This window comes from Gavia stellata, chromosome 19, assembly GCF_030936135.1.
Source record: "Gavia stellata isolate bGavSte3 chromosome 19, bGavSte3.hap2, whole genome shotgun sequence".
NCBI lineage: Eukaryota > Metazoa > Chordata > Aves > Gaviiformes > Gaviidae > Gavia > Gavia stellata.
Window position 1 is genome coordinate 20063572 of NC_082612.1, and position 26559 is coordinate 20090130.

The following is a 26559-nucleotide window of genomic DNA, read 5'->3' on the forward strand; positions in this document are numbered from 1 at the left end:
GCAGAGCTCGCTGAGGACCGCGGGCAGCTCTTTGAGGCAAAGCTTTGTCGAGAGCCTTAGACTGCTTGTTAGCAGGATGCAGCGCACTGTCTTCTTGTTGCATTTGTGTCTCTTTACGTCTCTCTTGGGGAGGAGGTTTGTGAGCAGCTCTTGCAAAGCTATATTGCTCACTTGCATTACGGAATACAAGTCAGTGAAGAGAGCTTGTGGTTTGTTTCTGCAAAGTAAAACCTGGGTTTATTTTTGTCCATCCAATTTCTACGTTCAGCTTGGTAAAGGTAGTATACGATCAACGCTCAGGGAGTCTTAGGTGCGTTGTTAGGATGTTGAGCAAATGAAAGATGTTACTGGACTGAGCTTTTTCCCCAGTAGCGCACCAGCTGCCACGAGAGAAGGCTGTCGGTTACCTTAGGCTGCAGTAGAGGACTGAGAAAAGGAATGATGTGCTCAAAGTGATGATTGTGATTAGGGGTGGGTTTGTACAGACCTCATGGAGGGAAGGGTGCTAGCAAGAGTGGGTGTTTCAGAGAGAGATGGTGAACATCTGAGCAAGGAATTGCTGGGAAGAGAAAGCAGTGTCCAAAAGGCACTGTGGGAAAAGGAGTGGTGCAGAAAATCACTTGGTCATGATTGTGGAGTTCCGAATGCTGAAAAATTCCCCTGAAACCTGACAGTTCCGGCGGTGTGAGTACAGCCAGCAGTATCTGTGGTGGGCAACAGCAGGTCTGGAAAGCATTTCTGGAAAATAATGGCAATTGGTACAGGGTTCCTATAACAACCGTCAAGCTTTCTTACCTAATTAACAAAGCTATCCAATATTATAACTGCCACACTTGTTTCTAATAATGTGCTTTTGCTCAGACGTCATCCTACCAAGCCCTGTAAAACTTCCCCCACATTTCTTGAAAACCTCTGTCATCAATATTTCAGTGAATTACGGAAGGATGTGTGAACTGCGGTGGTCACGGGCGCGGGCAGGTCAGCCACGGGAATGCGGAGAGCCCGACGTCAGCCTATCTGCGCAGTGGTCTCCGGCTCAGGTCACCCTTGAGAAATTCAGAGGTGGGGAAGCCCTGTGCGCAGCACGCCTGCCATGTTCACAACTTCACCCCTGCGGCCAGGAGCTCGTTCGTTGGGGAGGAGGCTCAGTATGAATTGAGCAAGACAAGCTCCCTCAGATGTAAACAGGAAGCAGCAGCAGGCTTATGTCCAGCCGAAAAAATGCACAGCAAGGAAGTGCCTGTTCCTACAGCTCAGCTCATATTGGGGCTGGAGGTTTAGGCAATACAAATGTTGCAACATTAAGTGAGCGCAACCAATCTACCGCTGGGATTTCAGCAGCATTTTGCCAGTTGTCCTAAAAATCCCACATATATGGGAGGGAAGTAGTTTCCTGCAGAGTCTCTTGTAGCTGGGATGGTTCCATGGCAGTGGCAGCTTCAACACGGCTTTTTGCATAGGTAATTGGACTGGAAAAAAATGTCTAGAGGCTTTGGTTTGCTACTCCCAGCAGAGAATGCATGAAGTTCTGTGGTGCTGCTGCTCTCAGAGCTTGAGGAATTGAATGCAGCAGCTCTGCTCCCACCATAAGTGAGTAGAACTAAGGAGAGGAGGAAGAACCCAAACCAACGAGGGACAGTTTTGTCAAGTCACTAGTAGGCAGAATGGCACCTTGAATATCATTCCTGCCCTGGCACGCGGCGGATCACCATTTTTCATCCCATCTCCAACATGCAGCTTGAAAGTAACTGAACAGCCAGAGTTTTGTGGGAAATACTTGCGTTCCATCTCTATTGGATGCAACTGCTGTTCTGCATGGCAAAGGGAAGCCATTTAGCAACCGTTACGCCAAACTTCGCTATTCCAGGTAAAGCATTGCATACCAAGGCGGCTTCCTTGCCACGGAAATGAACTGACTGAAGAAGCCTGTCCTACTTGACGGCATCAAATCTGTGATTCAAGTAATCAGTGGAAACAACATCTGAGAAGGTGACTGCCTTGTTCCCTGAGCTGCAGGACACACGCCAGCTCTGGCAGGATGGGGCCACGTGGCACAGTTGAGTGGGTGACCCGATGGGGCCACGTAATGGGACCTGAAATGCTCGCCCTGCTGCAGCACACCTGTATGCTGGTGCCTGGGACTCCTGCCCAGAGAGGAGGGTGTCGGTACCCTGGGTGCTGCTGGGCATGACAGCCTGGTGACAGCCTCAGCGCTGCCGTCTCACCTTCACGGACAACAGCCTCTCTGCTTAGTATCCACTGCCTCACTTGTAAAACATGGGGCTTTAGGGGTGCAGTTTGATATTGTAGTCCCCCCTCCAGGGAATCTAGACTTCAGCAGCTTGTTTAGCTGTTTGATGAGACATGTAAGAGTGGAGACTAGAGCTTGGGTACAACTTGAATGCCATTTTCTATTCACATCTTTATTGTCCTTTTTAAGTAAAAGCTCTGCAAGCTTTCTTGCCTCCAGCTTTTTTAAAGCAGATCTGCTTTGGTGAAATCAAATTGCCAGCACACGATCGCCCCCCACAACTGCGTGGAAGATGGATCAATTTTTATCCTGGCAAAAGCGCTCACAGCACTAAGCCACCCAGCACCTCCGGGGGACACTCTGCAGTGTCCCCCACCGCTTTCCCAGGCATCTTAAGCAACCATGGCTCATCCTGACCCGCCGTGTGAGTCTCACGAAATATGTGGCTGCTTTGCAGGATTGCTAAATGGAACACAGGATCAGATGAACTTCCTTGCTTTGCTCAGCCAAACTCTGATCAGATGGTTTGCAGTGGCCCAACTGATCACCACCAGTTTTGCCGGCCAAATCATGGGAAGACATCACATCATTTCCTTGCCTGTGTTGCCTAGATCTGGCCATCACCGAGCTTCAGTGGGGGACAGCCATCCTCGGAACAACAATGAGTACTCATGACCCCGCGTGGGTTTGGCTTGACTGACAGCTACCCAATGGTGATGGAAACAAATGTTTTCCCTTCAGTCTTTTCAGTCTGTGCCTTCCACAATGGTATTTCAAGTTCAGGTGTTTGGCATGGTTTGTTCTGATGTTTAAGTATCGTCGCGTTATTTCCTTTACTAAGATTGTGTAGTGATTGTTGACGCACAACTCCCCATCAAATAAATGGGTCGTGAGGGTGGGGAAGAGGGGACTTTCTCCCAGAAGCTCCTGGAAAACTTTCTGTTCTAGAGACAAATGCCATAGCTTCATGTTTTTGTTGCCATCTCCTCCTTTGCCATACCGGTTTAGGACTTGTTCCGAAACCCTTGTTATGTGGTACACACTTGCCGAGGGCAAACTCACTCCACCTAACTTTTTTATGTAGAGCACTGACCCGCATCCTCGCCTGCTCTCATCTGACTCAAAGAGGGAAGCGAGACAAGCCTCACATTGCAAGTCAGAGGCTAATTGCTCAGCAACGAAGCCCGCGGTGCAGGTGACGCTCTGTGCATGCAGTGATAGGTCTGTCAGCGCGTTACTCAGTGCAGAGTCGCGCAAAAGAAGGCCTGCACAACACAGGTACTCTCTTGCCAGTGTCCTCCTGCACGCTGGGTTATACTGAGCACGAACGCTGCCAAGGGTCAGATCTCTCCTACGAGACAGGGCTATGTCCAAGGAGCTCATACCGCCCGAGCCACCGCTGTGTGGCGAGCCTGGTGCCAGGCTGCAGCTGGCCAGCAGTTTGTGATAAGCGGCTTGGAACACAGTGCAGGTGGGGCTCCCGGTGCCGCCGCAGGCTTGCTGGAGGGCCCTGAGGAACAGCTCCAGCGGGTCGAGGCTGAAGGCGTGGGTCAGGAGGTGGTGGGAAGGAGTGCCTTCTGGAGAGGCGTAGTGGGTGTAAAGCCACTTGAGGCTTTCGGCGTTGAGCAAGAAACTCAGAAATCCTAGTTTGCGTTTGCTCTTAATAACGTATCTCCCCATAGAGTCCATTAAGGTGACGAAGAAGCTCTTGGCCTCGTTAAAGAGCTGACTTATTTTGGTGTAATTCCCAGCTAGCAAAGGCCCCTTCAGTCCCCTTCCATAGGGTCCTCTGCCATGAAACACGTCACACAGACTGCTCATCAAACGCACAAACTTGACAGTACCGCTGCAGTTCTGGAATGAGGCTAGGCCCAGCTTCTGGAGGTGTTCCAGCGCATCAGCAACACCCTCGCTGAACAACAGGGTAGCAAGGTTGACCTTCAGGTGGTAACTCTCCTCACTCCCAGGTCCACCTGATTTGGGACTGCGTGGCTCTAATACCCTCTGCTCCCGCAAAGTCGCCAGCTCCACCACATGCTGCCACCGCACGGTGTCACTGAGCCACTCTATCTTCTGGAAGCACTGCAGAGCATTCCTGATCAGCTGGAGTGCATGGCAAGTGTCGAAGAAGTACGCGATGCTGTGAGCAGAGCCGGGCGGATGCTGGAAAGTGCACTGAATCCTATCGGGATCTATCCTGATCCCCAGAGCTCTGGCGGTCTCAGCACCACAAGCAGAGGCACCTGATGTCACAGCCAGCACTGTAATGCCAATGTTGTTCAGCTTATTGATGGTCTGACGAAGCAGCTGAGCAAGCAAGTGGCCGGTCATGCTGTTCACGAAGAAGTAGCCAAGTGGAGCTGTCCAGGGACTTGAGATGCCGACTGCCATGAGGATTATTGCTTCTGAGGCTAGCGGAGCTTCATCAGCATCAAGAACGCCTGCTCCCAAGTCAACAAAGCCTGTCAGGCGCTGGGTCTGCGGGTCCCACTCCTGCTGCTTCTGCAGGGACATGTCTTGTACCATCAGGGCACAACAGCGGTAGGCCTGTTCCCCTCTCTCCACCTTCTCCTGAAGGCGGAGAAAAATGTCGTTGCTGAAGCCTGCAGCAGCCTCGTTATGAGACAGCCAACTGGAAAAAAAGGGAGGATGCGATTAGGAGATGTGATTCTGAGAAAACTGAAGCAACAGTCAGCACTTTTACCACTTTGGGACATGGTCAGCCATGTCCGGAGCTGCAGAGCAGGCTAAGACACAGCATATAAAGCAAGCAGCCCTGCCTTTCTTTATGCATAGTCTGAGTTTTGCATCTCACACCCTAGTGATGGGAAGCCAAGCAAAAGTACTGACCGTGGAGGAAAGTAACAAAGCAGCTCCCTGCCTATCCAACATACAGGAGATCAGGACAACAGGAAAAAAAAAAAAATTAAACGAAACACAGAAGTGCCAGTCAGGCTCTGCAGAGGGCCAGCAACACCGGGCTGCTCTCCTTCCCGGCTGGCTTTCTCCACACTGTACATCTTAATCCAGTTTGGAAGATGTGAAAGCCTCAGCAGCTCATGTGGAATGCTACTCTCCTCAATACACACTCCATCCGCTGCCTCCTGGCACCCCTGTGAGCAGATTTTCTGGAGGAAGCTGTGTGAACCCCCCGCCCAGGCTGGCATGGACAATGTGTGTATCTGCTGGGCGTCCTCCAACTGCACTCCAGGAGTCTGAGACTCAAAACCTGTACGGGGAGAGTTTCCTCAGCGTTTGTTTTGTGCCCTGTTACAACTTCACTCCTTGTTAAGGGGTCTGATAGCACTTCAGGTAGTAAATTCTGAGCCTACGTAACTACTTGCAATGGGTTACACAACTGAGTTATGTGACACAGAAATATCTCCCTTCTCTAACTTTTGAAACAGATACTTGTCAAGATCCGCTAACTTCCCAGAGTCCTTGTGGGGCAAGGTGAGAAAAACCAAAGCTCTAGTCTAACTGCTTTATGCAGTCCTTCATTTTGTCATGTTCCCTTCTTGACTTCTCCCTTTTCCAGAGAACAGTCCCAAAGTTTTCCATGTATAGTCCTATTGGTTTTGATTTCCTCTACTGACACTTATTCCTGCCCATCTCTCATCAGGCTGTTGGTGGAGTACTGCAGGTGCTCCCTTAACACTGCCACCTCCTGCTTCTTTTTAGATGACCTTACTCGTATTTGCCTTTCCTTCTGCTATTTGGCTCATCCCTCCCCTCTCACAAGTCTACGCTGCACGTCACGGGGCAGGAGCATGGTCCAGCGTGGTAAAACACCTCTGCTTCTTTGTATTCCTCCTTCCTCCCCAGCGAACAGTAAAACACGTAGAGACCCCACAGCAGCTGAGGCCCTGAAATACAGCTTTTCTCACACCCGTACTCGTCTGGGAATAATCAGCAAACTCCACTTACTCTAAAATCGTTCATGTGAGGAATGTGTTATTCTCATGCTGTGACCCGCATGCATGTGCACATACCAGCTCTCTGAGATGAGGGGTATCAATATTTCTTGATATATGCTTCCCACTCTGCTTCTGTTACTAAAACAAAGCAGGGAAAAACTACCACCAATGTTTTCAGGATGGATCTGTTACACTTATTTCTACGTGAGTACCTGGAAATACATTCAGAATGAATGAATGAATAAATAAAAACTTGCTTTGTCAGGCTGTAAGGATGAGGGAGGGGAAAAATCTTCCGTAGATAATCATAGGCCTTAATATGGTAGAGGTGGAGAATACAAGCAAATTGCTTCATTTCTGCTGAGTATTCTGCCATCTGCCTCCAGCTGTGCAACTCACAAGGCAAATCTGCTTAAAAAAAAAAAAACAGAAGAGGTCAGCTTTAGCGAAGCAAATAAAGAGCTGGTAACAGAGGGATGCATGATACAAACACACTGCAGAACATGAGGCAACAGGGCGGCCTCTGGAACCGCGTAGTCCCGAAGCCGGGTGTGAAGCGCACAGCTGAGCAACACCGTCACCGTGCCTCACCTCTTCCTGGGGACGGGCTGTGGCCGGGGAGCGTGTGCCCTACCACACTGTCTGGGGCCGAGTCCCCAGCACGTCCTCCCCCTCTTTCCTATCTCGTGTCATTCCACAGTTCTGAGTAAAGACTGTGTCTTATGTGTGGGTGCTGCTTAAAAATTGATGTAACAGGAGAGGAGCCATTAGCTAACGGTTGACTCTGCAATTTGAAATGGCTTCTTCAGGTTCTGCTATTAATTTTAACACAGTTTGCTTCTGGACAGCACGAAAGACAGGGGTTTTCTAGTTAAATATACTGTATTCTTGAGTCATCCGTCAGCTGAACGGTGGCACGGTTTCGTTTAACAGCCTCGGTTCCAGGTCTGACCTGAGCGCTGTAGCCAGCCTCAAACCATCGAATTTTTCGGGGAGATTTTAATTCTTCGCAGGATGGATTGTTGCATTCCGGACCTACAGATCGCAAAGCCTTCTCGCTATAGCATTGGACCTAGGAGTCTGACAGGCAGGGATTACCAATATCGTCAAGTCAAACAAATCCGTAACACCGGGGCGAGGGAGCGCCGGCCCTGACGCGCTCTGCCTTAGCCAACGCCCCGGCGGTACCTGGAAGCTGGGCCTGCAACAAACTCAGGGTCTCCTCGGAAAGCTGCTGCTCCTCCGCCAGCTCCCGGAGGATGTTCGCCACCGTTCTGGGCCGGGCCGTGGGGTGCTGCTGTGGGGTCCCCAGTGGCGGCTGTGCCCCAGCAGCGCCCGCTGCCTGCCGCCCCTTCAGGCTGTAGTTGTGGTCCCCAGCGGGGGGGCTGGGGAGAGGCCGCCTCAGAGCTCCGACGGCAGACCCGCTCCTCCGGCCGGTGCCCAGCGGCTCCTAGCGGGAAAGGGAGAGAGGAGGTCACAGAATCACTACGGTTGGAAAAGACCTGTAAGATCATCAAGTTCCAACCACCAACCCAACCCCACCATGCCCACTAAACCATGTCCCGCAGTGCCACGGCCACACGTTCCTTGAACACCTCCAGGGATGGGGACTCCACCACCTCCCTGGGCAGCCTCTTCCAATGCTTCACCACTCTCTCAGGAAAGACATTTTTCCTAATATCCAGCCTGAACCTCCCCTGGAGCAACGTGAGGCCGTTTCCTCTTGTCCTGTCGCTTGTCACTTGGGAGAAGAGACCAACACCCACCTCCGCACAACCCCCTTTCAGGGAGCTGTAGAGAGCGATGAGGTCTCCCCTCAGCCTCCTCTTCTCCAGACTGAACAACCCCAGCTCCCGCAGCCGCTCCTCATCAGACTTGTGCTCCAGACCCCTCACCAGCTCCGTCGCCCTTCTCTGGACACGCTCCAGCACCTCAATGTCCTTCTTGGAGTGAGGGGCCCAAAACCCAACACAGCATTCGAGGTGCGGCCTCACCAGCGCCGAGCCCAGGGGCACGATCCCCTCCCTACTCCTGCTGGCCACACTCTTTCTGATCCAGGCCAGGATGCCGTTGGCCTTCTTGGCCACCTGGGCACACTGCTGGCTCACATTCAGCCGGCTGTTGACCTGCACCCCCAGGTCCTTTTCCACCGGGCAGCTTTCCAGCCACTCGTCCCCAAGCCTGCAGTGTTGCAGGGGGTTGTTGTGACCCAAGTGCAGGACCCGGCACTTGGCCTTGTTGAACCTCATACAATTGGCCTCGGCCCATCGATCCAGCCTGTCCAGATCCCTCTGCAGAGCCTTCCCACCCTCCAGCAGATCAACCCTCCCGCCCAAGTCGGAAGCCCAGCGCACACCGACGCCGGTCCGGCTGCGGGGGCAGAGGGGAACGCGGCCTCTACCCGCACGCACCGGGTGGGGGAAGCGGGAGGGCACGGCCCCCCGCCGCAGCTTCCGCCGCAACCCGTAGCGCTCGAAGTCGGCCTCGGCGAAGTGCCGCGAGCAGAGGATGGCGCCGGGGCCGGGCCTCCAGGCCTGGCGGCTCCGCGGGTCCACGCGGTTCACGGCGCGGATCCACTCGCGGCGCTGCGCGGCGTCCACCGGGAACCTGCGGTAGACGGAGAGGGAGGGAGGGAGGGAGGGAGGCCCTGCCCGCCGCCCCGGCGGGGCCCGGGGTGCCGCCGCGGGGGCGGCCGCACTCACTGGTGGAAGGAGATGCCGCGCTCCCGGCTCCGCCCGTTGTCGCGGGCGGTACAGCCCAGCGCCGAGCAGCTCCGCGTCATGGCCGCCACCGCCGCGGCCGGTCGCCGCGCCCCGCCCCGGCACGGACGGCGCCCGCCCATTGGTCGCCACAGCCCGCCCTCCCATCTTCCCCCTTCCCATTGGCTCGCGAGCCGCGACCCCCGAGCCTGCCCCTCAGGAGCTGCTTCTCCATTGGGCGCGGCGGCCGCCGCCGCTCTTGTGGCCGTGCTGCAGTTCCGCCTCGGTGTGACGTCAGCAGAGCAGCAGGCGCTGGGAACGGGAAGAGACCCGAACCAACCGGTAGCGGCGCTGGAGGAAGAAGCAGCCAATGACAAGCGGCGATCCTCGCAACCAATGGGAGCAGCGCTTCCAGTCCCTATATATAGCGGGGCCGGGGGGCGGCCCTCTCTTTCCCGCCGCGCGGGGGTCGGTGGCGGGGGTCGGGCCGCGGTGCACGGCTGAGGGATGCCCGGCGGAGGGGCCGCTGTCCGCGGGCGCTCGGCCTCGCAGAGGCGGGAGCCGCGGCCGTGCCATGGGGCCAGGGCAGCGCCCGCCCCGGGCACAGCATCTGCCCGCTGAGCGGCCGCGGAACCGGGCGGCGGCGGAGCTGTGCTCCGGTTGCCGTGAGAGGTGGGTCAGGGGCCGCGTCCGGATGCGCCCCCCAGCCACGAGCCGCCCGGGCCGTGGAAGCCGGCGGGTCGCCGGGTGCGGCGGCTGAGCGGCTAAGTCCCGCGTGTCGGTGCTGTCCCCCCCCGCTCGTGGGTCTGGCCCCTGTCCGATGATGAGCCTCACTGCTGTTCACATCATGACAACGCCGTGATTACTGCCGTTGAGCTGAGGAGGACAGGCGGCACCGCGGCTCTTCCCCCCCCCCCCCCCGTTCCCCTCAACCCCGGCGGGGCGGCCGCCCCTAACGCCTCTCTCCCTCTTCCCCAGGGCCGATCGCTGCTGCTGCCCCGGGAAACCCGGAGGAGACGCCGAAGAAGGAGGCGGGCCGCGCACGCCCGCCCACCCCGCTTCCCTCCCGCCACCCCCGCGCCCTCCCTGCCCGCCTGGGCGGAGCTGGAGCCCCGCTCTCCGCCGCCCGGAAGACGCGGGGCGCGCCCGGAAACGGGCGGCGGGCGAGAGGCGGTGCCGCGGCTGCCACGTTGGAGCGGGCCGGGACCGGGTGAGCACCGGGGCGGTGGAGAGGAGGGGGGAAATCTTCGTTTTCCACCTTTTTCCACTACTTTTTCCCTCAGTTCCTGTCAGAAACGGGACGTAGGTGCCGCTCGACGAGGCGGCCGGCGCGCGCCCGAGCGTTCCCAACGGACCGGTACCGTTGGGAACGGTTGGGCGCGCGCCGGCGCCCGTTGGCCGTTCACCGCGTTTCCGAAGCGGGGGGGGAGCTCCGGGGTGTTGAAATAAGACCCAAAAATGAAGACGGGGGAGGCTTTCGTCCTCTGACCCGGCTGGCTGCTGAGGGGGTTTGGCGGCCAGGGTCTTCTGAAGGGTGGGGTTTGTTCCGTGGGTTAAGGCTGAAAGCTGCGGCAAAAAAACCCGCAGGAGAGGGTTTTTCCGAGCAGTTGAAGCTTTGCCCGTGTTTTCCTGCGTTATACGGTCTGTTCGGCACCCATCGGTTTCCTCTACGTGTCGATGTTCTTCTGCTAACGGAGAATTATTCCTCCCCTTCCCCCGGGTGTGCTCTGGAGAGAACGGCTTAGGTGTCTGTCTGCGGGATATCTTTAGGAAAACGATCGCCCTGGTTGCTTCTGCCAAGTACTAACGCAGCTGCCGAATCCGTGGCAGTGCCGTCTCCCCCTTCTCCATTTAAGCGTTATCTTTTTTGGGTTTATTTTTTAGTGAAATGAAGTTGAAGGAAGTTGATCGTACTGCCATGCAGGCATGGAGCCCTGCCCAGCAGCACCCCATTTACCTGGCCACAGGTGAGTCTCTGGGAAGCACATACTAGCAGGCCTCAGGCTGTGTGTGGTGGCTGCCGTGAAGTGGTCGTAATGGAAAGCTGTAGGAGTTATTTCACATCCTTGAAGGCTGGAGCGGGGTATGTGGTGCGGTGCCTTTAGTGGAGTTCTCAGGTTGTGCCGTGCGTGAAAACATGCATTGCGTTCTGCAAGCGACAGCAAGCATCCTCTTCTTGCTGCCAGGGTAAGGTGGCAGCAATCTTAACCGCTTGTTCTCTGTCCCTTGCTGCTCGTTTGTAACTTTGATCGCTTTCTGTGCGTTGTCAGGGAGAGAGAGGCACTTGCCCAAAGCTTTTCCTGGTCATACTGCTTAAGAAGCCCCTAAAGGGGGAACTATGGGGAGGAGAGTTACGTGGAACTACATCTAAATAACAGAAACAGAAACCTGACCCCATCTCAGGGCCCTTTTTGCATGGATGATGTTTTTATGCCCCTCCTTGTGCTGCTTGTGCAGTTGCTCTTTTGTGTATCATGGCTTTCTCACTGCCAAGCACGCTTCTTTGCAGGTACATCAGCTCAGCAGCTCGATGCAACCTTCAGTACAAGTGCTTCTCTAGAAATATTTGAGTTGGACTTATCGGACCCTTCGCTGGATATGAAGTCCTGCGCCACCTTCTCCTCCTCTCACAGGTAAGCAGTGGGGTTGTAAGGGAGAAGTAATGGCTGTGGAACTGTTATACGTGGTGCGTGTGGAAAGGCTGTTTCATGAAGTTTATCTGCAGTTGTTGAGGAGAGGAGCAGAAGTTCAGCACTGAAGGACGAAGGCGCGTGAGTGCCACTGATGTGGGACAGTGAGGCGTCATTGTGAAGGCAGCGAGCTTGGACTTAGAGTTGCAAGCAGCTCGTGCTCTGACATAAACCTAAAAAATCTGATATTGGCTGGTAGGTTTGAATGTGTATGCAGACCATTTATCTTGGGCAGTCTCTGGAATTCTCCAGAGAACAGAAGAAAATGTGAAATTATGAAAATGCAGTTGCAACTTTTCACATTGCCTCATCCTGTTTGCGTTTAGGTATTTCAGGGAGATGCCTGTAACATAACTAAATGGGGTCACGTTGTGTGTGTAGTATCATACCTCACCCTGCAGCTGGGAAGCCAAGTTCCCAACTGTACAACTCCACTTAACTCTTAGTTCCTTACCGTGCACTGGTCCAAAGAAATACTCACATCAGAGCATCCAATTTCCATCTTGGCAGTATTTGTAGCAGCTCTCTGGTGGCTGGTCCAGTGGCTGCCGCTCGTTGTAGGTGGACTCAGACAATGTAGATGGAAGTGCAGAATGTTTCTGTGGATAGAGAAAGAGGTGAAGATTTTCACTGCCATTGGATTGGATCAGTGACTTTTTCATACCAGCTACGGTGTCAGCATAACCACTCTTTCCCCTGGTGACCTGAAACGAGCTGATTGGGGGTGCAGGCAATTGCAGCATTTTGCCAGTATGTTCAAGTGAGAATTTGACACTTCTGGAGAAGCAATTGCCGTCTCTCCCACCTCTGACATGAGTCGAAATTAATTGGACTTGAGTCTTTATTATCTGTGCTAAAGCTGTAACTTCAAGACCTAAGGACCTATGACTGTTTCCCAAAGTTCATGACCAAATGCAGTTTGCTGGGTTTCTACAGGTTAAGTGTTGCCTGTAAACAACTTGAGAGGGGTTGAAATTGTGTGTGCATTTGCACGCAATAAGATTGTGACCCTGCTTAGGGATGCTCTCCTGATTTGGGTAAATAACGGTTGCAGTAGCTTTTGCAGGAGGAAGCACAAGGTGTTTGGCTGCGGGCTTTGTGCCATGTCAGTTCTGCTGTAATGATTCGTGGGGCTGGCAGAGCCATTGTGTTGGCAGGCGGCTCACAATCTGCGCCCTGCAGTTGTCTGTGTTTTAGTATGTCAGGCTTGTGAGAAACAGCCACAGTCTCTGTTTAATGCCCTGCACTGTGGCAAAGCTGATGTTAACACGTCCTACTGACCCGCTGAGAGCAGGATGAGGTGTTGCATCTTTTAAAATTTCCTTGTTCTGCCTTGTTTTAACTATGACTGAGATTTTTCAAGGCTTGCCAAGTGACATTTGCCTACTGAATTTCAAAAAACACTCCTTATAGCCAGGTTGCAGTGCTCCTTTCAAAGTACTTCCCTTGGCGAGCAACACAAGAATTAGACTTTGCCCCAGAAAATGCATTACTAAGAAGGGTGATTTTTTTTATTAAAGATAACAAATGCCCCAGCTAGCCATGTATATGTCAGGCTTTCTTTTGGTTTGCAGCAAATTAAAATGTCCCGGTGATTAAACCCGCAAAAGATAAATCCTGCAACAAGCTTTGTTCAAGGAAAGTTTTGCTTTTATAGAGCCATACTTTATCTTGGAAAGAGCAAAGGGCAAGAGGAAAGTAATTGCACGGTTAACTCCGGGTTTTGTTCCTCGCTGTTTTCTGTCTTCATTTTGGATTACCTTAAGTCCTGTTGAATCTTGCTGGTGGTGTAGTACTAGTGCCCAGACAACCCTGCGGTCACTCCATTTCTCGTAACCTTGCATAGTTAGGTGCCGAAGTATAAGAATCGTACCCAGGGAAAGGGTCTGTCTGATATCACGGTCCAGTTTCTGTATGTAGCATCGTTCTTTGAACCCCCACTGTGATCTGAACACTGCACTAGGAGCCTGAGCACTTTTTATGGTATTTCTCACCCAGCATACGCTCTTTGTCTAGCTTTCTGCAGTATGTATTTTAATCATGCTGAAGTTGCTGTGATTTAAAGAAATTACTTGAAGGTTGTCCAGAGATAACGAAGAGATTAATAATAACACGGTGAATGCTAACGTAACTCCCTGCCACCTTCCAGTCAATGTGGGTTAGCTTTCTGCTTGCATAAGAGCTGATACGTGACAGTGTGTCATTTTATGTAGAAGCAATTCATTCTTTGCGTGGCTGAATACACAGGAATGCTGGTTTGCTTATGCAGCAAGTTCACTGAGTTGAAGGAAGTTTGGGTATTTACAGATGGACACAGTCGTGTGAAAATATTTCTTTTCTGGAAGTATGTTTAATTCCTCTTGATTTAGCCTGGAAAATAGATCGTGGTCCAAGAGACACGTGTCTGTGATGTGAATAAACTACTTGCTGAGCCTCAAGTGCAGCAGATGAAACGCCAGATGCACAGATATGGAAAAGGATTTTGAATTTTTCTGGTTCCACCTTTTTACTTTCTTGTATGACGAGTAGCTCACAAATAGCAGAGGTTTACCCCCAGGCTGCGGTTGGATGGGCTTACAGTCCTTTCTTTGTTAACTCCTATTGTTTTGCAAAGGTGAGCTCCAAATCACCTGCAGCCTGGAGCACTTACCGGATTTTGCAGCCAGGAGATGAAAGATGTTATCAGTTACCAGGTTATTGGTTGTGCATGTTGTGACCCTGTGTCTTGATAAGGAGCAGAATTGGGACACAAGGGGTTATAAGTACAGAGATTCATCCTTAAGGAGAAATGCAGGCAGTGCTTTTCTCTGATGTGTTTGCTCTGTCTGTTAGCAGCATTCTGGAGGCTTTAGCTGGGGTGAGCAAAATGGGGTGCATCTGTGCACGCGGAGCTGGTGGTGGATGGTTGTAGCGTGTGGGGTCCTCTGTGTCTTACAGGTACCACAAGCTGATCTGGGGACCGCACAGCATGACCTCAGGTGAGAGAGTCTCCGGAGTCCTGATTGCCGGGGGTGAAAACGGAAATGTCATTCTGTACGACCCAGCCAAAATCATAGCTGGAGACACTGAAGTAATAATTGCCCAGAAAGACAAGCACACGGGACCAGTAAGAGCGCTCGATGTCAACATGTTCCAGGTTGGTTTTCTGCTGTTCTTCATCACATACCGTCATAGATGAGTGGCTTGTCACCTTAAATGTTTCTGTCTCCTTCCCCTCCCCTGAAAAGTATGAACTAAATCTGGTGTTTGAGTGTCTGTTTGTATTTAGTAGGAAAAACCTGTCCTGTTACTGGCGTTTCAGGATGAGGAATGAAAGAGTTTAAGGTGTCTGGTTCATTCCTTCCCCTTGACAGTTTACGTAGTTAATTTAGTGGTGTGTTTTAGGCCAGTGTACATGTAAAGTAGAGGTGGTCTTCTGTGGTGTTTTTAGCCAGTCCCCTTTTTTAGCTCCCTTGTACTGTGCCAATATGGTTTTCATCACACGGGGAGTATTTACATCCTCTCGCTCATGTTTCCGGTGGCATCAGATTTTAGGTATCCCCTTTGGAGGCTGGGTAGGATCCGTCTTTAAGACCTCTAAGTACGGTTACTTGGAAAGAGGAGACGGAACAGGAAATACGGCGACGTGGCCTCTTTAGCAGAAGAGCTCTCAAAACCGACAAGCTTTCCTCCATCACAAATGGGTGTTTGCTTCCTTCTAGATACAGTGGTTTGGTTTTTCCTTGTCCCCACCAGCTGTGCGAGAATTCAGTTGAATTTGTTTCCTAAATAGCACTTCTGTCCCTGCACATTTGCTTTCAGCAAGGCCACCCTGTGTTCATTGTGTCCTCTCTGAATCACTTCCTTTCCCTTTCTGCCTGTTATGAAGTCGGGACTTGCTTGTCACCAGCCGCAGGATGTGATCAAAGGACGTTCAGTGCCCTCGGCTCATGTTGCCCTGCCGGGACTTTTGCATCCCGGATGCAGAACTACTCTGGATGATGGCACTCACTGCGGGCGCGGTGCCGTCCACTGCCGGCGGCACAAATGCCATACTCCTTTGCTCCTTCCAGCTGGCCCTGCGTGTCGTGGTCTGCCCAGAGCAAAGCTCTGCAGTGGCCATAGCTGCAGCACAGCGTCCTTGTCTCCCCCTCCCAGAAGTGTCACTGCTTTCCCCTCGCCTGTCCGTGGCTGTGCCCCTGCAGCCTCCTCATGGGTGTTTGCCCTGCACTGGAGGAGCACTCCACAAAACAGGAATTTTGGTCTTGGCATGCCAGCCTAGTGCAGCGTATGGATTTTATTAATTGACTCAGTCTTACCTGCAATCTCAAAAAACTTGCTTTTTTCCCTAAGCTGCTCTGTGTGAGCCAAAGGCTATATCCTGAGCTGATAGGAGAAATTGGCACAGTCCTGTGGATCCGATGTCTCCCAGCAGCTAAGACTGTGAAAGCTGATGCTGAAAATACTCTTAACATCTATTAATGTGTCTTACAGACTAATCTGGTGGCCTCTGGTGCTAATGAGTCTGAAATCTATATCTGGGACTTGAACAATTTTGCCACGCCAATGACACCAGGAGTGAAGACACAGGTACCAGATTTGTATTTCTTAAATACTGCAGAGCAGACTAACGTAAAATATGTATGTCATCTACATTGAGAGCTCATTGAAACCTACAGTTTTAAAGCTGTCTCAAGGTGGGGGGAAAGCCTTTTGAAGTCTAACTTGGGTAGCAGTTAATTGTAGTTAGCCACGAGCTACATTTCTGGCAATGTTAGATACAGTCCTTAAGGGGTGGTACAACAGATCTCTCCGTATCAAAATTAAGAAAAATATGTTCCTGCCTGTTGTTCTCCAGTGGCTTTCCCAAAGGCCAACAAAAATACGCCTCCTATTGGGACTTAATTTTCTTAATGTGCTTATTAGACTGTGGTGTTTGAGCTATTTTTCTCCTTGTGACACGCCTGTGACTCAAAGCATACGGCACGGGCCCATGTCCTTAAGGACAGTACTCTCTGAGCAGCAGCGCAGGTAACTTCCAGTGAACGCTTTTGGAAGGAAGTCAGTCATGACAGCACTATTTTGCCACGCTTTGTGTCTAGCCGTGACTTTTTTGCCCAGCTCAATACGAGGGTGGCTGGATGCTGCTGCTTTTCTAGCCCCTGGAGTGCGGTTTCCTGGCTGTGCCTCTAAGTACAAGCACGCACAGGTCCACACGACGAGTGGTTTGCTCTGCTTCCCATGCAGCAAACCTGGACGTGCCGTCGCATTTATCCACAACAGACCTGCAGTTTTGGCTGGATGTGCAAGCAGTTGATTCATCTCTTAATGGGGTGGGATTTTATTTTTTTTAAAATTGTATTTGGCCAGGGAAAGCTGAAGTATCCCTTTAGTCTGAGAAATGTTGCATTTTATCAAGCAACAAGTAATAAGCCGAGTCTCTCAGGTTACACTGCTTTTTAAATATCCATAACCATTACATGTCTTCTTGTTTTCCTCTGCATGTTTCACTGCATGCATGAATATGAAGGTCGTGAAGGTAGAGACTGAAGGAAAATAGGAAGATAAAAAGCAGCTACTGAGAGGTCAGAAGATGAGGCAGTAGGTTTGGCAGTTACCGTCATGGGTTTCTGGGAGTGTTTAATTACTATGCTTAAGGGCCAGTGTTTAGCCTATGTCTCTTAGAGAAGATCCACGGGGAAAAACAATAACCTTTTGTACTTTGTGCCTTGTGAAGGAGATAGAAGAATGGGAGGAAGTTGTCTCAATGCATGTACGTTTCTGTTGCTGTTACAAAATTGCCCAAGAAGTTTGTGGTTACTGGAAAACGGGTTTATTACTGCATGATAATTTGGAGACAACAAAGTGAAGAAATGGGATGAGAAGTAATCTTCAGTTTTAATGATTCTTAGTTTAAACTCTGTGGGTTTGGATGCTTTGTTTAGTCTGAGCTGTTTATTATCGTGTGGACATTTTGGAGGACGATCACCTGAGTTAAAGATCCCCGTATAGGATTTTTTATGTCTAACAGTAATTTTTTAGGCTGGGAAATCTTTTAGTCCATGTGCTTAACGACAGCTGGACATAATACTGCAACAAGGACTAGGTTAACATTGCTTTTAATTCTCGGACTGAAAATAAGCAGTTGGGGGGGGAATAAAAAAAACCCACAGAATTCCTTCAAGCAAACTTATGGGGTTTTTGTAAGTCAAAACCTAATAATCCAAGGCAAAAGGGCAGTTCATATACCTGGATATACTTTCATGGAGTAATTTTCTGTTCTTGAAAACAGTTGTGCTTAGTCTTCACTAAGTGACTAATGTAACATAGTGTAAAGTAGAAAATGCAGATATTAGAGAAATACTAGCAGCTTATAAATCGGTATTTTCAGGCGTTCTACCCTTCAGCATGTGTACATAGGAAACCAGAACACACACAGTACCTGGACTAAGTCTCCTTGCAGATTTGTCATTTAGCAAGTCCTGAAAGTAACAGGTTTTGAGCCTTCCATTTGGAAAGCTTGTGACAGGCTGTTCTGTGTGTGCGACAGCCTCTCGAGGACATCAGCTGCATCGCATGGAACAGGCAAGTCCAGCACATCCTGGCGTCCGCCAGCCCGAGCGGCCGAGCTACCGTGTGGGATCTCAGGAAGAACGAACCCATCATCAAAGTCAGTGACCACAATAACCGGGTGAGTTAGCTCTCGCGCGGCTCCAACGGGTGCTTGTGGAGAGGTGTGGGGTGCCACTTGGCATGTGGGGACAGGTCATAGCACCCCTTCTTACATGACATAAAGATACTGGTGCCTGGCACAGTTTTATATGGTGTGCTAAGTATCTAATGCTTTCTCTTAAAAGGCTACATGTATGCAGAGGGATTGTCAGCATTTTAAACCAAAATAGGCAGATGCAGACTGAAGCAATGCAAGGCACTCAGATTTCCTATCAGAGTGATAAGTTAGTTTGGAGAAAGCCATTACTGGTCTGCTTAGGGCTACCATGGAAAGATTTTTATTCAGCTACTCAGAGATGACATGTTTTGTGTGCTGGAGACATGAGGTTGCAGCTGATGGGCTCTGGGTGAGCACACTTAGTTTCGCGGAGCAGGTGATGTTGTGACTTACTGCTCAGGCAGAGAGGGCTTCATCCTTGGCATCACAGTTGGGATGAGCACAGGGGCTGAGCCCTGGCCGGACACTGGTGACTGATGGAGCGGGGGCCTGTGCTTCTGCTCGTCTGGACATGGGAACGGGAGCAGGCTGCAGCTGAGCTTGGAGAAGGCAGCATGTGTGGTGGGGAGCGCCACAGAGGAGTGTTGCCATTGAGCAGGTTGCAGGGGACACTGCCTGGTATAGTTACAACCACTGCGCCTACTCCTCAGGCAGCGTCAATGTAAAAAAGAGCCTGTTGGACTTGTGGAGAGTGACATATTTGTATGATTCTGTGTATTTTAAATGGAATACTGTTACAGCAAACTTTGAAGATGTAGCAAGAGTTCAAAACAAAGTTTACAAATGGGTGCTCCTGAAGTAGCTTCTTGGTCACTGCACTTACTCCGATAAGCTGTGTAACTCTCAATGCTTTATGTATTTGTTGCCTAACACAGCAGCACAGTAGACTGTCTTCATCACTTAATCATAGTCTAGTGGTACAACGTTCATGTGACAATAACCTCTGCCTAATGATGGCTTTATTAAAATTTCAATAAAAATATTAGAGGAAAAGGTTTGTACAGAGGGCTTTACAGTTTTCTTACATTAAAACATAGGATTGTGAGTAAGACAGCACAGTCATCTCTTCGAGAGGACCTTGGGAAACTAATTGCAAGTCTCCTCACTCACAGAAACGAGGAGAATATCCCAATCTGGATGCAGTCAGAAATAATGCCCAGAAACACAGCTGCAAATTCCTTCGCAACAGTGTTTTACCATGCATGTAGATATATTTAGATCAGTTGTCTTTTGATCTTTAGTGCTGCTTAGTTATTTTATACTGTGGCACAATGTTGTCCCTCAGATGCACTGCTCAGGCCTGGCATGGCACCCTGATGTTGCTACCCAGATGGTTTTGGCCTCGGAGGATGACAGGTTGCCTGTGATTCAGATGTGGGACCTAAGATTTGCCTCCTCGCCGCTTCGTGTTCTAGAAAGCCATGCAAGGTATGAGTTTTATGTAGCCTGCTGCTCCGAGGTGGTGCACTGTTGGTGACCGCGTACCAGTTTGGACATCTCATTTCTTGCTCAGTTCCCCTGTGAAGGCTCACTTAGTTGAAGGCAGCGATTCCAGCAGCAGGCAGTGTTATACGCTGCCTTGCTGACTAGCCATCCCTACGCCCTAAAAAACTTGTCTTTTTGGGGCCTGCTGGTTTGAAGAGAACGAGCCCCAAAATAAGAAAAACGCCATCCAGCTGAAACACTGAAGTTGCTAGTTTGTTTCTATGCTTTTCAAGAGGAGGGAGCTGAGGTGTAAAGAGTCAGTAGCAGTTGATTTTGCCTGAATAATGGACTGAAGGTGCACCTGGGCACATCCTTACATGTGGACATGCACAGTCTCTCTGCCCCTCAGTCCCCTAAATGCCTTAAATTCAGGCCCAAGGAAAGATTTTGTTCAATTCTCATCCCTCCTCAATTGTTTGTGAGACATCCCTTATTGCCCAAAATCAGCGCTAGATTTAAGGAGAGAGAACAGCGCTAAGTCTGTGTTGTGGCTTCTGCCAAAACTACTGGCAGTGGTTCTGCTGATAAAAAGAAGCTGACAAACTTCGTAGTCACTGACCTTACCTACAGGTTTGCACACTGTATGTTAATGATACTGCAGGTGAACAAACCATTTTGTTACATTGGTGTCCAGGTTCTCCTGCATGACTGTTGCATTTAATTTTCAGATACAGTGGCTGCACCTTTATATCTCTTCATGCAGAAAACAAAAAGCATCTATTTCAATAAATAAAGTGCTGATAACATTGAAAAATTTCTCCTCTTGTAAGAGGAAGGAGTGGGGAGGGCATTTTGAGGTGGAATGCTCAGCTAGTGTAGAAACTCGACTTATAAATATGCTTGATTTATCGCCATTTTGCATTTGCATTAACTTTTTTTGGTTGTGACTTTTCACGCAGGGGTATATTGGCCATTGCTTGGAGTATGGCGGATCCGGAACTGCTACTTAGCTGTGGGAAGGATGCTAAAATTCTCTGCTCCAACCCTAACACGGGCGAGGTATTGTACACATGCCACGTAAAAAACCTCTTCTCAGAGGTGGCACAGGGGCATATGCAAAGCAGGTGTTGGTATGCTTGCTTTCCTAGGAATGATGCTTCTGTGGGATGTTTCTCCCTCTCCTGTGTACTTGTGTTTGATATATAGGTGCCTTCTGAGCTTCTTCTGGCAGTGCAGGATTCCTTCCTAGTATTGCCGCTATTACGTGTTTGTCCTTACTGCTTCTCTCCTGCCAAGTAGTAAGGTCCCTGCTCATTATAAGGGACAGAAATGGCCCCACTTAAACTCATTATTTCTTACTCTTTTGGTTTGGGTCCCATGTGGCTGGATTAGTGTTGCAATTGCCTTTTTCCTTCTGTAAGTGTAAGAACTTTTACCCAGACCAGAAGGATTCTGTAGGTCACTACAATAGTGGCAGATCAGTGAGAGCTGCTTGAATGTGTTCCCACCCTGCCCTTTTGGGCCTGGGGATACCTTTCATAGGGGCTGCAGATCCTTTTTTCCGACAACTTTGAGTGTTTGCCCCTAGACCGTGAAAAGGGCTTCAGGCACACTGGAGGGCTCCTTGCCTGCAGCGGGCAATAATCCTGGAGGACAGAGTGAGAAGCGTTTTGAAAATTCAGACATTATCCCAAAAGTGCAAAAGCTGTGGGGTGGTAGATGGTTATTTGAGCTGGATCCTGTGCTGTTAGGCAGGTTTTACATGTGGTTGAATCATACTATGTGTTCTTATTAAAAACAAAAAACAGTCTTCTGGGAGACATTGAAGCAGTTAGCATTTTGCTCTTTGAGTTTCTCCTAGTTTATTGTTAAACGTCTGCTGCTGTGGTGGACTTATCTGTTCCAGGGCAAGAGAGGCTGTCTGCCCAGAGTGCAAGTTTTAACTTTCCCAATTTTCTGCAAAAGTAGATGTACTTTGGAGCCTGGACATGTCTCCAGATTAGCTCTGAATGAGCTAGCATGAATACCAGCAGCAGCTCACAGCTTGCAGTGGGACAGTGCAGACATACCCCGCCTGCATAGTTTGTCCTGTGTGTATTAAACAGAAGTTTTAATAGGAGGAGAAGGAAATTAAGCAGTGGTGTGTGATAATCTCCTGTTTGGTGATTGTCAGGGCTTGCCCACTGTTAGTGTGTATGGTGACATGGAGGCTGCTGGGGAGCAAGAAGAGCAGACAAGTCTCAGGGTAGGCAGGAGAACTGTTGCTGTTGGACATGGTGCTTCATGAAAGCCCCGATTTGTTGGACTTGGTTTTGCTGCCCAGGTGCTGTATGAGTTGCCCACGAACACACAGTGGTGCTTTGATATCCAGTGGTGTCCCAGGAACCCCGCTGTCTTGTCTGCGGCTTCGTTTGACGGGCGGATCAGCGTTTATTCCATCATGGGAGGCAGCACGGATGGCTTGAGGCAGAAGCAAGTTGATCAGGTATTGAGAAATGTTTCAGCTAAGAACATGGACCGAAAGGGCAGGGGGAAACATGGGCTCATGAGAAGTCTTCAGTGGCTGTCTGCAGCCCTGCTTGCAGGAGTACGAATCCGGTGCAAATAAATGCTTACGTTTAGTTTATTGCAGATGTCACTTTTGTTTTTTCCCCCTTTTGTTATCAAAGCTTTCATCATCTTTTGGGAACCTTGATCCATTTGGTACGGGACAGCCCCTCCCACCCCTGCAGCTTCCCCAGCAGACTGCCCCACAGAGTGTTGTTTTGCCCCTAAAGAAACCACCCAAATGGATCCGGCGACCTGTGGGAGCATCGTTCTCGGTAAGCGGGAGACAAGGCTGGGCAGGGTTGGCCAGGCAGCGAGGGAGATAATGGTGGCACCTGCAAAACACTTTAGGAGGAGGGGAGTTCAACGTGGTATTCCACCTTGGGAGAACTTCCCCTGTTTGTCGACGTGGTGGGAGATGCTTGTGGCAGGTTCCAGACCTGGTGCTTGGGACAGCAAGCCAGCAAAAGCGTGACAAATGCTTGGGAAAAAAAAACCAGGGAGGTGTTGTGTTGCTGACAGGCACTTGTTTCTTTGTTTTGGGATTAGAGCTTTGCTTTTATTTATGTGCAGTTCTTGCTTTGGAGTAATCAAATACAGATTGGGAGGGGGGAATGGGACCAAGCTGGGCAAGTACCTGAGACTTGAGTGCAGTTTGAAGCTATTATGTGAGCCATTGTGGTGGAGAATACTCAGGTTAGCTCTGATCAAGGTAGCGGGAATTGCTGTAGCAGCACATGGTGAGGCTCCTCCATGGCTGGTTGATTTGCAGAGGAGCCAGGTGAGAGGGTGGCTTTTTGTGAGAGCAGAGTCGTCTGCTCTTTGGCTCCACCTTTGGCTTATATTCTAGACCCACGGGCCATTTCTAAGGGATCTCCTGAAGAGATCCCTGTCCACTTGAAATGGATTTCTTTGCTGAAATACTGCTCAATTTTCAGCATCGTATGTCTGCTTATTCATGATCTGATGCGCAAATTAAATGCAGTTTTCTCCCATCAAAGAGAAGTGATGTTGCCTAGCCACTGACTGATGTGTCATTTTTTATAATGGTGTTTATTCCCTTATTTGTCCTGGTTTTCCAGGAACCAGCTGTCAGTCTTTTTCTTGGCTGGGCTTTTTGCTTTTTGTAATGCTGGCTTGGTCATTTATTGGACTGGCCTGTGTAAATTAACTTTGAGCTATAGAACAAAATAACTTTATAAGCCCCTTCTAATTTTTTTCTTCTGTTGATTTTACTTCTCTCCAAATGATGACACAACTTACTGCCCATCTCACAGTAGGCTTTTAACTGGTAAACAGCCTGCCAAGAGCAGGGCAGACGTCATGTTTGAGCATTTATTTAATGATGCGTAGGTTTCTTTAGTAATTACATTGCAATATCATGAGATGCTCCATTGATGCTGGGCACTGTACAGAGCAACTGCTTTAGTTCTCAGCTTCTAGTCAGTCTTTTGCCTGAGAAAAAACAAGCACAGGCGTAGCTGTGCTCATAAATCTTATTAAATGTGCACCCACTTATCCAGCAAGCTCCTTACATACATAGAAATATGGGGTGGTAGAAAAAAACAATGAGTTGATTGCAGGAATGTTTGTCCATTGGATGATAAACATATATACATTATATAAAATCATGTGCGTACGTATGTGTATGTATTACCCTTTCATATACACTCCAGCATGTACTTGTATTTTTACATACTGCATGTGTACCTCAATTCCAGTTTGGAGGCAAGCTGGTTACATTTGAGAATGCCAAGTCCCAGCAGCAGCCAGGCATCGAGCAGCAGCAGCAGCGTCACCATGTCTACGTGAGCCAGGTTGTTACAGAGAAGGAGTTCCTGGCCCGCTCGAACCAGCTGCAGGAGGCTGTGCAGTCCGAAGGCTTTGTCAGCTACTGCCAAAAGAAAATCGACATGGCCCAGGCTGACTTTGAGAAAAACGTGTGGGCCTTCTTAAAGGTAATAGGATAACAGCGCTTCAGGAGTTCCCCACTGACTTGGAGAGCCAGTGTGGAAATGGTTCCTTCTGCGCATTATGGTGTTTTAGCAGAAGAGATGCTGGGAACTAAAAGTGTAGGCTGTGGGAATAGCGCTCGTAAGCCCGTGTTGGAGGTGGCCCACCAGAAGAGAGGGGGTCCTCAGGGCCAGGAGTGTTTGCAGGGTTTGTGAGAAATCATGGCAGAAGCCAAGGCTTGGGGGCAGGTATCCTGTGTTTTTTGACATCCCCCATCAGTACATCTTTGTACAAGGAGCTGGTGAGAAGGGATAAAGCTTTGGGGACGGCTTTAGATGTGCTCACTATGAACATTTAGAGGTTTCCAAGTGAAGCAGATAAGCAGATTGTTCACCTACGATAACCAGATTCAAGCCTTGCCTACTTGCTCGGGTCCCCAAGACACTGAAGACCTTTTCAGTTCTCTTTATTACAGTCAGTCTCCACAGTCCCCAGCTCTCACTGGATAATTTCTGCCAGTCAAGTAAAAAGCCAGTGAGGGAGAAAATGAAAAATTGTGAATTGCAATATATTCTTTAACTTTTCATTTTTAAAGGTGAACTTTGAAGAAGATTCACGTGTTAAGTACCTTGAGCTCTTGGGATACAGGAAGGATGATCTGAGGAAGAAGGTAAATGTGCCTGGAAGCTGTGCTTGTCTTAAATGCTGTACTGATGGATGTATCTGCCGAGTACAGCCTAAAATGTTGACTATGCCATGTATGGTTGAAGTACTCATTTACCTGTGGGACTGGAAGAGCAATTACCAGTATCCACAGGCTATTCAATACAATAAACATTTTTATACAACATTATTTTCAGTCTGTTTCCCAGCAGATGGTATTTGTCAGTGCTGCAGCTCTCCTAATAGCCATAATACAACTGTTACCCATGGTGCCGGAGCCTCTGTTTAAACATGGCTGACTTGAGTAGTTGTGTTATTTAAGGAATTCCTTTGTTCCAAAGGACACTAGAAATCTTCTGGTCTTTAAATTTTGTCTAGATAAACAACTTGTGAGTAACTTCAGAACTCTTACAGCAAGCGCTTTGTTTTGTTGGGTTTTTTTACCAGCTATGTCATCCTACCCAGGAACTGTCTAGTATTTCTTCAGTTCTGATTCAGTGGATTTGAATGTTTAAGTCATTTTCATTGTATCAAACTAATGTTTTATTTTCAAAGAGTGGCTCCATAAAAATGTCGTTATGCTTACAAACTAAATGGCCTCCAGGGCAAACTTACCATGATTATGTTTTTGCTAGCAGTCTGTTCTCAGCTTCTAAATTTTTGTTGTGTGAGTCAAAAGCAAGCACAGCAAGAGAAGTCCTGTTTTTGAAAAGCAGATCTCAATGAGAAAATTCAGTTGAAATTTAGTAGCGGTCCTGCTGAGCAGCCTCATGCAGACTGGAGCCCACTGCCGCTGTTGCTCTAGGTTTGATATGCCCTGTGCATGGGGAGAAGCTGGGAAAATGGGCGTAGCTGAATGGAGTGGTCTGAAATGCTGGGCCTACCCCATTATTTCAGTATTTGAGGAGCAGATGGGGGGAGCTACAAGGCCGTGTTTTCATGCAGCTGTTTCTCAACGCAGCGTTCCACGTTGAAGCTGAATCCGTGATTTTTAGTGTCAAGAAACAATACAGGATGGCTTGTCTGAAAATTTGTGGTACCCAGATGATAAACTCACTAAATCACAACTTGTTTGTCATGTTACTGGTAGGGTAAGGAAAGCAAAAAAGGGTCGCAGATTTCGGCTTCTTGGAATAAGCTGTTAAGAACATGGTGTTTTGGTTTTATCCTCTTAAAACCTGTGATTCTCATCACAGTCAAGTCCTGGATTTCTCCTTTCTATTGTAAACTAATGATTAAAAAAGGAAGAGAAAACTATCTCCAGCAATTTGAACTCAGCTTTTTGTGAAAACCAGCCTATGAGGGTAAAACAAAGCCTGCAATACTAAAAGCAGTAGATAATATTAGCAGTATTAGGAAACCCAGGCTCCCGGATGCCCAACTAATATATTTTCTGCATATATTCTAAACTCTATACATTAAATTGAGGGCCCTAATAGAATCTGGAGTCACTATTTTCTTTGCAAAGCAGTAAAAGCTGGGCATTTTAACTCTTCTGTACCTTGGAAAATCCTAGCCGACAGCCATATGCCTGCTGTGCTTGAAACCACAGCTTCCTGACAGGCTCCCTGCTCCAGAAGGATTGTCACCACTTCATTTTCCCTAACCAGAGCAGACAGAGGGTTTTGTCCTGCATGCGCTGGTACTATTTTTATTACTGTGGTTGCCAGCAGCTCTAGTGAGGTTTGAGGCCCTTGAGTTAACA

General features: G+C 49.5%; 2 protein-coding genes across 2 annotated transcripts in view; one reads left to right on the forward strand and one right to left on the reverse strand.

Moving 5' to 3' along the window:
• Nucleotides 1-2885: 2885 nt before the first annotated feature.
• THAP9 (THAP domain containing 9) lies at nt 2886-8950 on the reverse strand. Its single transcript, XM_059826742.1, has 5 exons — nt 8871-8950; nt 8580-8775; nt 7357-7618; nt 6426-6576; nt 2886-4883 (listed from the first exon to the last, which is right to left on the reverse strand). Exons 1-5 carry the CDS (start codon nt 8948-8950, stop codon nt 2921-2923), a joined length of 2652 nt encoding a protein of 883 aa, XP_059682725.1. The 3' UTR covers nt 2886-2920.
• A 1100-nt stretch (nt 8951-10050) lies between these two features.
• The window catches only part of SEC31A (SEC31 homolog A, COPII coat complex component), a 45042-nt gene continuing 28533 nt past the window's right edge, over nt 10051-26559 (forward strand). Inside the window, exons 1-12 of the mRNA XM_059826841.1 lie at nt 10051-10077; nt 10752-10834; nt 11377-11500; nt 14495-14693; nt 16031-16126; nt 18087-18227; nt 19552-19694; nt 20651-20750; nt 22015-22176; nt 22361-22513; nt 23960-24196; nt 24787-24861. Coding sequence (XP_059682824.1) covers nt 10756-10834; nt 11377-11500; nt 14495-14693; nt 16031-16126; nt 18087-18227; nt 19552-19694; nt 20651-20750; nt 22015-22176; nt 22361-22513; nt 23960-24196; nt 24787-24861 — 1509 coding nt within the window. The 5' untranslated portion in view covers nt 10051-10077; nt 10752-10755. The remainder of the gene's footprint in view (nt 10078-10751; nt 10835-11376; nt 11501-14494; nt 14694-16030; nt 16127-18086; nt 18228-19551; nt 19695-20650; nt 20751-22014; nt 22177-22360; nt 22514-23959; nt 24197-24786; nt 24862-26559) is intronic.

Bases quoted from the DNA above. Each gene is read 5' to 3' on its own strand.
- THAP9 (XM_059826742.1), bottom strand. From the start codon at position 8,950: ATGACGCGGAGCTGCTCGGCGCTGGGCTGTACCGCCCGCGACAACGGG. The intron at 8,776-8,870 runs GTGAGTGCGGCC...CGTCTACCGCAG, and splicing joins CGCGGCATCTCCTTCCACCA to GTTCCCGGTGGACGCCGCGC. The intron at 6,577-7,356 runs GTACCGCCGGGG...TTTTTTAAGCAG, and splicing joins GTTGCAGGCCCAGCTTCCAG to ATTTGCCTTGTGAGTTGCAC.